This window comes from Sciurus vulgaris (assembly GCF_902686455.1).
Source record: "Sciurus vulgaris genome assembly, chromosome: 5".
Taxonomy (NCBI): domain Eukaryota; kingdom Metazoa; phylum Chordata; class Mammalia; order Rodentia; family Sciuridae; genus Sciurus; species Sciurus vulgaris.
Genome location: NC_136465.1, coordinates 117,895,983 through 117,908,039, shown reverse-complemented (window position 1 = coordinate 117,908,039; position 12,057 = coordinate 117,895,983). Strand labels below are relative to the sequence as shown.

General features: G+C 31.7%; 1 protein-coding gene across 1 annotated transcript; it reads right to left on the bottom strand.

Annotated features, from left to right (window-relative positions):
• Positions 1–7,117: 7,117 nt before the first annotated feature.
• LOC306662400 (olfactory receptor 6C6-like) lies at positions 7,118–8,062 on the bottom strand (the record flags this gene model as incomplete). The annotated part of the gene is made up of 1 exon (XM_079142052.1): positions 7,118–8,062. The coding sequence occupies one exon, from the start codon at positions 8,060–8,062 to the stop codon at positions 7,118–7,120; it is 945 nt and encodes a 314-aa protein (XP_078998178.1).
• Positions 8,063–12,057: the final 3,995 nt, after the last annotated feature.

Below are 12,057 nucleotides of genomic sequence, written 5' to 3'. Positions count from 1 at the left end.
AATCGCTATAGGAATCTAAAATGCAAGTCATAGCTTATCAGATCCTAAAGATTGTCATCAAAGAGGTGGAAGTATTAACCTTATAAACAGATAAACAAAGGAAGTGGATTAGAGAAATGATGTGGTCCTATCACCTCCCTGAAGCCAAGGTAATGGATAAAATACCAGTACAAGAAAATGTATCTTTTCTGGCTGGAAGCTGGCTGAAATATTGAATGTACAGACCCACAATGGTGCTACCTGAGAAGTCTGTGTGTTTTACCTCCCAGGACAAAATTATTTAACATATGCATATATTGAATATATATATGAGCAAAACCCCATCCTTTTATGCAGTATTAATTCTCCATGATAATTCAATATTGGTTAATACATTTTTTAAAACTTTTTAAGCTGTACCGCATAGTCAGGCACTTATGTTGAAAGTGTACAATCATCTTTGATGTATAAAGTATTGCATATTTTCTAAGAATAATATAAGTTGAACCATTACCACATCAAAATAGTGAACATTCTCGTTGATACCAAAAGATTCCTAAAGCAACATTATAATCCCTCTTACTGTGTGTCTTTCAGCATTCTTTTGTAATGGTTTATCCACTTTATGTCTCCATAGTTTGCTTTCCAATTTCCAATATTGTAGAAGGAAATAATTCAGTATTCATTTGAACAGTCTTTTTCACACAGTCTAATTATTTTGATATTCATACATGCTATTCCATGTACAGATGAGTTTATTTCTGATTGCTAACCAGAATTCCATTTCATGGCTGTGCCACAATTTATTTATTCACATCATCTATTGATGGGTGCTAGGGATTTGCCATGTTGTTGGTTGCAATAAAGCTGCTATAAATGTTTGACTACAGAAGTTTACAGGGTCATATGCTTTCACTTTTCCAGATAAAATATCCTGGACTATGGCTTCATTATTTGGTAGGTGAATATTGGAGTTTTAATAAAGTACCAAACTATTTTCTAAAATGGTTATATAATTTTACATTCCATCAGCAGTGCATGAGGGTTTCAAAGTATCCATATCCTTACCAACACTTGTTGTGGCAAATCTTTTCTCTTTAACCATTCTAAAACATATATAGTCATATCTCATTGTAATTTTAAATTCATTTCACCAAAGGCTAGTGATGCTGATTATCATTTTTATGCTTATCTTCCATTTTTATATTTCCTATGATAAAATCACTGCTTAAATATGTGCCCATCTTAATTTTATCACTATGATTACATTTTGGAATTCTTTATGCATTATAGATACAAATCCTTTTTCTGATATGTAACTTTCATATATATTTCCCATCTTTTGGCTTTTATTTTTATCCACAAAACAATGTGTTTTGAAGAGCATGCAGTATTATTTTTATTTATAAATTATTTTTCTTTATAGATCATGTTTTTACGTAGCCCAAGATCACATGTATTTTCTTTTTCTTTTTCTTTTTTTTTCTAGAAAGTCTACTATTTCCCTCATGTGGACCGGGTTCTCAACTTTACATGATTGTATTTTCTCCTCCTTCTAAGCTTCTGCCCTTAATTATGCTGTTTCCTCTGCCTGGTATACCCTTCCTTTACTTTTTGGTCAAGTGAATTCAAATAGCATTTCCTCCCTGAAGTCTTTATAAACTTTCTGACAAATTAAAAGTGGGTCTTATGGTACATTTTTTTTGCATATCTATTATTGTACTTTTGTCCTGATGCCTATTTAAGTTATTGACTTTCCCTATATGCTGTGACCTCCATAAGAGTCCATATTTTATTTTTTAATACTACCACCACTAGTAATAATAGTAATACTGAGTGTTTACTTTGTGCCAGCCACATAATATAACCCTCACAACAAACATTGATTAGTTATTGGCATCATGACCATTTTATAGATGTGAGAAAATTATTAGAAAAATTGGGTAACTTGTTTCAAATTCATGGTGTTTAAGTGACAGAGCAAAGACTTGAACCCAGTTTTCCTGACTTAGAACAGACTTCTTAACAATATTACCCACCTTACTGATTTTCTGTCAGAGAAAGATCCCAGGGGATCAATAAAGATTTAGTATTGAAGTGAAATTTTTTTCTTAACTACACAAGTGAACAGTAGGACATGTTTATAATAGCATACAAGTAGAAGTGCTAAATATAGAAAACGTTTGTCTAATGAAAAATAAATGTCTTTATTAATTGGATAGAGGCTTATTTTCATTTTATGTAATTTGAAAACAAAGTATTGATGTAGAAGTTTAACGTTGTAAAAGTCAGTAAAATTGTCTAAGCCTGTCTATTAGTTTTTATTTTCAATTTTCATTGTAGTAAAATGAAATATACAAAGATTTAATTTGGAACATCAATAACAAGTTGTGGGAGATGTAAATAGAGTAGTGGTATAAAATTAAGGTTAAATTGTAATCAGATCAAAATAGATTGCTATAACTTTAAGATGTTTTATGTAAGCCCTATGTTAAGCCCTAAGAAGACAGAGGAAGAGAAGAACAAATGAACTACAATAGAGATAACAACTAACAAAATTGCAATAATATATCCTTTTCTTTTAAATATAAATGAAAAGTTAAATGCTGTAGAGTAACAGAATGGATAAATAGACAAGATCCAATCAAATGTTTTCTGTAAGAGACTCACTTTCCTTTTTAGGACACAAATGGCTGAACATAAAAAGAAAAGATATCTTATGCAAATGGTTATGGAAAGAGTGTAGGGGTGACCATAATTAGATTAGATAAAACTGACTTGATTCCAAAACTGTCAAAAGAGAATATAATGATGAAAGAGTCAATTCATCAGGTTGATTTAAATTTATAAATATATATGCACCCAACACCCAAATACATGAAACACATATTAACATAACTGAAGGGAAAAATAGTAGGCAACATAATAATAGTAGATGATTTCTGTGACTCATTTTCAATAATTGATAGAACATACAGACAGAAAAATAAACAAGGAAGCAAAGGACATGGGGGAAAGAAAACTGCAGAGAAGAACCTAATAGACATAAACAGAACATTCCATTCAATGGCGGGAAAAGACACATTCTTCTCAATATTACACAAATTCATAGAAGGCCAGATAATGCATGATTCCTCCTACATGAAACATCTAAAATAATCAATCTTATGGATAGAGAATGTAGAATAATGGTTGCTAGTGGCTGTAGGTGGGGAAGAAATGGAGAGGGGTTATTAAATGAGTACAGAGTTTCAGTCATGTAAGATGAAAAAGTTCAAGAGATCTGTGTTATGGCATTTTGCTTAAACAGACAACACTGTAATTTAAACGTGTTTTCTATTATGTTTTATCTGAAAGTTTAATATCTTTCCTTTTACAGCTGTGACTTATTTGAGTTGAGTGTTATATATGGTATAAGCTATTGGTCATGGTTGATATTTTTGCATATGGATAGCCATTTTTTTCAGATATCATTTGTCGAAAGACAGCCAGAGAGCAAAAAATGATCAGGTTGGAAAAGTTAATAGTTCCAAGATTAAAAAGTCTAATCTATACACTCTAGATTTTATTCCTTTTGGAAAGCATTTTAAAACTCAGATAATGTTACAATCTTTAAAGCCCCTCCATTCTTAGTTGTCTTTCAAATAGTCAGTTTCATCTGAACATTTCCAAGGAGGTCTGATCTAAAACTAAACTACCTGTGGAATCCCAAAAGGTAGAGCTACAAGATCTAGTCAAGTCTTTCCTTTCCAGCAATTATGAGATTATAAAATGACCATTCCTTCTCAGAACCAATAATTAGTTATAAAATAAAAATTATACTCAGCAGTTTTTGGAAGATTACTACTGACTTTCATGTTTCTTTAATTTTCAAGGTGTATATTTGACTATAATTGAGAGAAAATTATAACAATTTTTCAAATGCCATCATATATACATGCCTACTGTTCTCATAAATATTGTTTCTTTATTTGCTAAAAATTTAGCCTAAAACTGAAAAGTAAAGACATTGAACATAAATTAAAACTTAATAAAATACTATGGTAAATAAGAGGAAAATTTTTCTGCTATTGTCCATAATGCATAAAATTAGAGAATGGATGAGGAGAGAGGATGATAACATTCATATGTCAGTAAAAACTCCAGTTGGTTTTGTTCGTGCATTCTCATGTCTTTGAAATGTGATACTGACAACCAGATGAACTTGATGATAAAAATAAAGAAGCATCCATGGATAAGACAACTTACCACTTACCGGAGCTGAAGAGAGTTACCTGAGACTGTGGGGTGTGAGTTACCTCAGAGGATATATAAGTACCTGAAAGAAGATTTTCATACTGAAAACCAAATGATGCTATAATTTTATATTATGAAGATACAAACTAGGCTTTCAGAAAGTGGAGATGAAATTGATATAAAATTAGAACTTGGAGGCAAATCGCTTCTCTGGATTACATGAAAAGTGGTCATCATTCAAAAACAAAATGGTCATCAGAATTGCTGTATGCTGTAGAATAAAGTGACTGAGGCACAAGGAATGACTGATCTGAGATCACATGCACCTCTGATTTCACACTTGGAATGCACTCCTGGGAGAGCCAATTGAACACATACAATAGGAAGTAGGTTCACCAAGGACACGACAATGTAATTCTCCTCAGTGATTTAGTTGGGAATATTCCTTGATGTAGTTGCAGGGAATGGGAGTGGGTTAAGTCCCAGAGCCTGATATACAACCACATTAGTACATTCATTCACTTGTCATTCTCACTAAACAGAGTAAGTATTCTGTCCTGTGGAAAGAAGCTTCCAATATCTAGGGATAGTAGGACAGGAAGTTCTGTGACTGTATTATATACATAAGTTAATAAAATAATAAAATTCCAAAAGAATAAACTAGACCTTTTGTAATTAGTTATGATTAAAGACCTGTAGCATGACCCCTAAAGATCAGTTGAAAGTTGATTTTTTGCTTTATGAGAACTTCACTTGTGGTGAAAATATTTAAATGTGTGTGTAGGGGTGGGCGTGTGTGGGTGTGTGTGTGTGTGTGTAAAATTGGGCTAATATTTCTAAAGTCTTGCTTCCATAGGTCTTATAATAAACAAGAACCCTGGAAACCTGGACTTCAGAGGGGTGGGGAGAGCCCTAAAAAAAAAAAAAAAAGGGGGGGGTGTAAATTGAGTGGAAAACATAAGGTTACAACATTTTTGTGTGGGTGAAGTGGGTGAGTTAAAGGTCTGAAAAATAGAAAGAAATAAATATAGAACCCAAGCTATACACTAATATTTATCAAGTCAGAAAGGCAACAAAACATAACTAAAACCACAGTAAAATATCTTCATCTTTTTTCATTTTGGTTCGCCTGAGTCCTTATTTGATCAAGAAATCTGGATTAATGGATAATTACACATTTAGGTAATTTCTGTATTCCTGAAAAGATTTATTAGATGATTAAAAACAACTTTCTTAAAATCATTTAATGTATATTTTTAGGGAGTAGAAATGATGAATTAAATTCAAATATACCCATTTGATTTTTTTTTCAAAAACTAGGTCTTTTCAGGAAAAAAAATAAAGACTTAGATAAATTTTATTTAAGAAAATAATCAAATAGGTATAATTGCTTCTCACTTGATTATCTGTATTCTAGACCCACTGTCACTTGTATATAGTAAGCATAAAAATTTATAAACAGGTTAAAACAATGGTCCCTCAGTTGTCCTTCTGACTTCAAATGATTAATTTCAATTCCAAGGGTAAACTTCCTAAATTAAAAGAGGTGAATACTGAAATTTTCATGTTACATACTGTTTCAATGACTTTAGTTGGAACTGTCAAGAAAACCTATGACCTCAAAATAATATGAGGTGCTTGTTAAATAAAGGATGTACTGACTATATCTGACAGTTTTACACAGAAGCCCTAGGATTGAAAACTTGACATACCATGAAGAACTGATGAATGTATGAGGTCATGGATATACTGAATATCCTGATTTGAGTATTATTATGTGTGCATGTATTGAATATCACACAGAACACCATAAGTATGTACAAATTTTAGGTATCGACTGAAACAAAAAAGAAATTAAAATTTGAATGTACTTGGTGACCACTATAAAATATTAGGAAATTACTGATTCATTAGGTCTTATTCCAAAACAGTATTCTGGTCAATAGGCCCCTTCATGTTTTAACCTTTCCACCTCAGTAAGTACTGTTGCCTCTACCTACATCAACATATCAAGTAGCACATTCTTGAAAATTCTTTACAAACTTAAGTGTGATCCTTTACTGAGTGGTAAACTACTTCAATAGCTTTTATTTCCTGAATGAAGGAATGGGTTTTACTTCTCCTACAATACATATGGAGAAACTAAGGGAAGAAAAGTTTGCATGATTTATGCAGTGTCCCACAGAGTGTGTGGTGAAACTTTTACTGAACCAAGTTAAATATTTCCAAACTCTAACATTTATCTTACTATCTCCAATGCATAGAATTATCTAACACCCCTGTGTTATTTGCACATACTTCACCTCAGGTTTCTTTCTTTAATATATTTTTTAGTTTCAGTAGAGTAATTACTATCTCCTGGAAGTCATTCCTCATCTTTTAAATTTCACAGAAGTCATCTTATCAAAACCATATTTTCGTAGACCTTTATTGTAACACTAATTACAGACTTTACAGCAATATTTGTTTTTTTTGTTTTGTGTGTGTTTTTTTTTTTTTTTTTTTTTTTTTTTCTCAGGCAATGAAAACTTCTTAAAACTTAGGAGTCTATTCCACCCAGTGTCTGGAACAAGATAGCTACACAAGAAATACATGTTGAATTAATAAATGAATTTTATCCATCAAGTTACACTTATGCAAAGTTCAAAGTCCCATTTTGGGGAATCTCATATTTTATAAGGAGATGTTAGTTACAATTTGGATTTAAAAATTGAAGAAAGTTACCATAGTAGAGTAAAATGCTTCTTGAGAAATGATAAAATTGAGTGTTCAATAGAGTGAGAAGATTTTTCTAGAGAATCTCCTTCAGGAGGTAATTGATGAAGTAGGAAAAAAAGATCATAACAAATGTATGTAACTGGTTTTCAGTTTTTAAGGTAAGTTTGTATTTCATATCATGTTCTTAAATTTTGCTTTTTGAAAAACACAAAATCTTTTGTAATACATCCCATAAGACTTCTTTCACCTGCTGGTTCCTTAAAGTATAAATGAAGGGATTTAGTAAAGGGGCAACTGATGTGTACAGCAAAGCTACACCTTTGGATACAGTCACTCTTTCTTTTGCAGATGGTTTTATATACATGAAGATACAGCTACCATATGTCATGGAGACAACAATCATGTGGAAAGTACAGGTGGAGAAAGCTTTGGTCCTTTGCTGTGCAGAAGGGAATTTCAGAATGGTCCTAACGATGCAAGCGTAAGAGAGAATCACTAATACCAGTGTGATCGCAAGTGTCAGCACAGCTAAGACTAATGACATCATTTTAAGGACATATGTATCTGTGCAAGAGATCTGTAGGATAGTAGACGTTTCACACATAAAGTGATCAATGATTCTGGAAGCACAGAAATCCAGCTTGAGCCCCAGGACCAAAGGGGGAAAGATAATTAGGAATCCAGTTGCCCAGGAGCTGAGCACCAGTTGGTAGCACACTCTGCCGTTCATAATGATGGGGTAATGCAGAGGTTTGCAGATGGCCACATAGCGGTCATAGGACATTGCAGCCAGGAGGTAAAACTCTGTAACTCCCAGTAAAAGGATAAAAAATAATTGAGCTGCACAATTATTGTAAGAAATGGTTTTGTCTCCATTCACAATGGTTATCAAGAATCTGGGAATACACACAGAGGTGAATATGACTTCCAAAAAGGAGAAATTACGGAGAAAGAAATACATGGGAGTCTTGAGGCGGACATCGAGAAGAGTGAGAAGGATAATGATTAAGTTCCCCATTAGGCTCAAGGAGTAGTTGAGAAATAGAAACAGAAAAATCACAATTTGCAATTGTGGATCACCTGTCAAACCTAAGAGAATGAACTCTATTTCCATTGATTGGTTGTTCATTTCTTTTTGTGAACCTTATCAAATCTGTATAGAAATAGAAGAAAAAATTTAAATATATGTGCATTAGAAGACTCACAAAACACACATGAACAAAAGCAGAAAAAGATATATATTCTCATGTATTCATTTGAAATGTTTTTATAGCCACAAATATCAGATGACACAAATTTAAATGCTATAGGTTAATTGAAAATTCCTTCTAGTCAGTTTTCTTTAACATCCAAACATATTTTCTCCAGAATGTGAATACTATATGTTTTTGTTACTATGAACTTGCTATTTCCAAATGACCTCTTACCTATACATAATTTAAATTATATAAATTACTTAAAATTTGTTTTTCTATTGCATTTATCATACCTGTACACTTACTACTTCCGAATGATCTCTTACCTACACATATAATTTATATTATATATTAATTATTTCAAATTCATTTTTCTATTACCTTTATCATACCCATACAAACTGTTCTAATTTTTTTAAGAATAACTATCAGTGATGTTTCAAAATCAGGATTATATTATAATTCCTGTGTTGCTCAGTGAGGTACTTTAGATTTCTAATAGTTGGAAACTCTAATGATTGGGAAATATTCTCTGCATTAACGGTACACTCTCAATATTATCAATTTTCTTATATTGTTTTAATCAAGTGAATATTCATTTACCAGCATACACAATGAACAAAAGAAAGAATGATACATTCACATAAACTACATATTTTAATAAGCAATATTCTGTCTTCTTTTAAGATTATATTTTTAAACGCATTCTTCTATGTTCTTATGCCATTCTTTTACTTCCACCATATTATTTACAAAAATATCAAGAGAATATTGCTTCCTAACTTTTGTACATATAGGAATTCTATTTCATCCCATATTATACTATAACTCTGTTCAATTAAACATGTCCTTCTGTATCATTATATGCATTATTTGTGGACTTTTAGAAGAAATGGTTTACTTCACTCCTGTGTGTAATCTTTATTCCTTTACCTTTGTTTTGTTCATATTGCTTTCCTTCCCATGTATTAATATTGCTTTTATTTTATGATTTAATATAGAAAAAAAGACACTAGCATTTTTCATGCATACTGTGATTTTCAAAAATAGATATTAGTGAGTAGTTTTAATATGTTTTAATAAAAACTAAACACCACATTCTTCAAAGTTACTACATGGTCTCAAACTCTGTAGAATTACATATATCTGTCATGGTTGGGCCTAAAATTCCCATTTTTGCTCTGTTCTAATTTTCAAACTTTCCTAGGACTTAGTCCAACAATTTATGAAACATGTGGGTCTAACAGCCTTTTCTAGGAGCATGCCATCTCAAATTCAGAATTGCTCAGCATATTTTTTTTCTATATTGCTTCCACTATGCCAATAATTCATTAAAAGGGTCAGGTAAAGAAAATAAAACAGAATCAACATATGTGAATAAAATAGATTATATTACTTGTTAGTATATAGAGTTGTGAGCTACTCCTTATTCATTTGCCTTGGTTTCTGATTTTGAAATTAAGATAAAATTATAGTGGGCTTATTTCTTTTGAGCTATAATTCATTTTGAGCTATAATTCATTCACTTTGTGACAATTTCATTTGTTTATATAATAATATTTTATTATCCTGTAAGGAGATTTATTACCAATAATTTTTGTGGAGAAAGGCAAAGTAAAGACTTTCCACCTTTTCTCAAATTCATATGCATTTGGAAACTTGGGTCTTGGATGTCAAAATTTTTATAAGCATTTAGCTTCCATTCCAGATATGCAGAATTTTTAAAATTTTGCTCTTATATTTGAGATTGCTATTCTTCAAAACCTCAATTATATACATGCTCTTTAAAATGAAAAAAAAAAAAACCTGGGAAATGAAGTATAAAATAACTCTTCCAAGAGAGAGATACCACATGGCCAACTGTATACTCATTAATGCTGCAGGCACTTCATTTTCTACTTACTGCCAACTCCCGGGAATCTGATGAAATAACAAAACAAAGTCTTCTCTGGGGACCAGGGTTTCAAAAGTAGTAATTATTGGCAATAAAAGGCCCCCCTGTAGTTTAAGTCAAAATTGAAAAGAAAGTACCCCTGAGGAGTATCATAAATGATTAGGAAAAATCAATGAAATATTTAACAGGAACATCAACAATTCACTGTCTGGGGTAACAATGGAAAATTCCAAACTGATTTATACATACAATTGAATGACCTATCCACATGTACAAAACATGAATAAATCTTCAAAACTGTATAGTTAGTGAAAAAGCATACATAAATTGGTTTTGTAATCATATGAAAATTCTGCATAATTTCATTTATTAACTCTGGAAGAGACTGAACTATTGAGACAGAAATATAATTAATGAGTGATTACTTAAGTTGATGGCAGGGATTGAATAAAGAAGTACCATGAGAGAATAATTTTGGATGATGCAAATATTTTACATTGTGATTTTGGTAGTGTTTGCATAATTTCATAGGTTTGTCAAAGTTCATCCAACCATATACTCACAAAAGATGAACCTTGTCATTAAATTCAACCTCAATCATCTTTCCAACAAAATCATTTTCATATAATATTTCTCTTTCTTAAACCAGTCTTTTGGAAGACAACTTAGGACAATATACCTAATAAAATAGCTACTAGCCATATGTGGAAGGATTTATATTTTTAATTCAAGCTAAAAATTCAGTGTCTAAGTCAAACTAACAACATTTCAACTACTTAATAAACACAGTGGCAAAAAAATATAATTTTACCAATGAAAATATAATTGGAATTTTTATAGTGTTACATTGACTCTGTAAATTATTTTGAGGTAGTAGACATTTTAACAATAACAAATTAGCTAATCCATGAACATGGGATGTCTTTCATTTACTTATGTATTCCTAAATTTCTTTAATCAATGTTTATATTTTTCTGTGCACAAGGCTATCAACTCCTTAGAGAAATATCTTCCTTATGTACTCCTTTTATTATTATTATTACAATAGAATTTCTTTCTGAATTTCCTTTTCATATTTATCTTTTGCATTTTTAACCCACTCATAAGATATTTTTCTTGAGAAACTGTATTTAGAATAGATTGCATAACATGATGATCAATGTCAGCAGATTAATTCATTTTTGATATCTCACTATAAGAGATACGATTGTATGTCTGTTTTAGCTAACTTTTCATTGCTGTGACCAAAATACTCGATAAGAACAAATTAGAGGAGGAAATTATTTAGGGCTCATGGTTTCAGAGGCCACAGATTATAGATGGATAACTCTGTTGCTCTGGGCCCAAAGCAAGGCAGCACATGATAGCAGAAGGGCCCGGGGAGGAGAGCTGCTCAGATCACAGCAGGGTTAGGAAGCAGGAGGCAGGTGCATAGGGAAGCTGCACCCTCCCAGGGCCTGTGCTCATCTCTTCCAGTGGTGCCCCAACTGCCTACAGTTGCCAGCCAGTCCATTCAGAGTAGGATGGACTGACTAGGTTACAGCTCTGACAGTCCAATCATTTTACTTCTGAATCTTCCAATATTAACACTGGAGATTTGGAGGGACACCTCATATTCAAATGAAACAATACAGGGGAGATTTAAATAATAAATTTTGAAATTATGGCTTTTCAGGTAATGATTAATTAATGAAGTATTTGACAGTTTTGCTTTAAATTTTTTCATTGAGATTATTAAATTTTGGAGAATCTGATGTTTCATTTAATATCTTACTGAATGGACACAAGCAAGTTTAAGAATGCAATATTAGTTTGGGTAGTTCATATGTCTATAGAAATTAGTCACTGTCTTCGAGATTTTCTATTTTATCAGAGTATAAATTTTCAAATACTTCATAATTATCATCCATATTTTAGTAATGTCCATTGTGGTATTTCCTTTTTCATCACATATTTTAGTGATTTGAGTTTTCTCTCTCTTTCTTCTTTGTTAGTGGGGCTACAATTTCATCAATTTTATTTATTTTTCAAAGA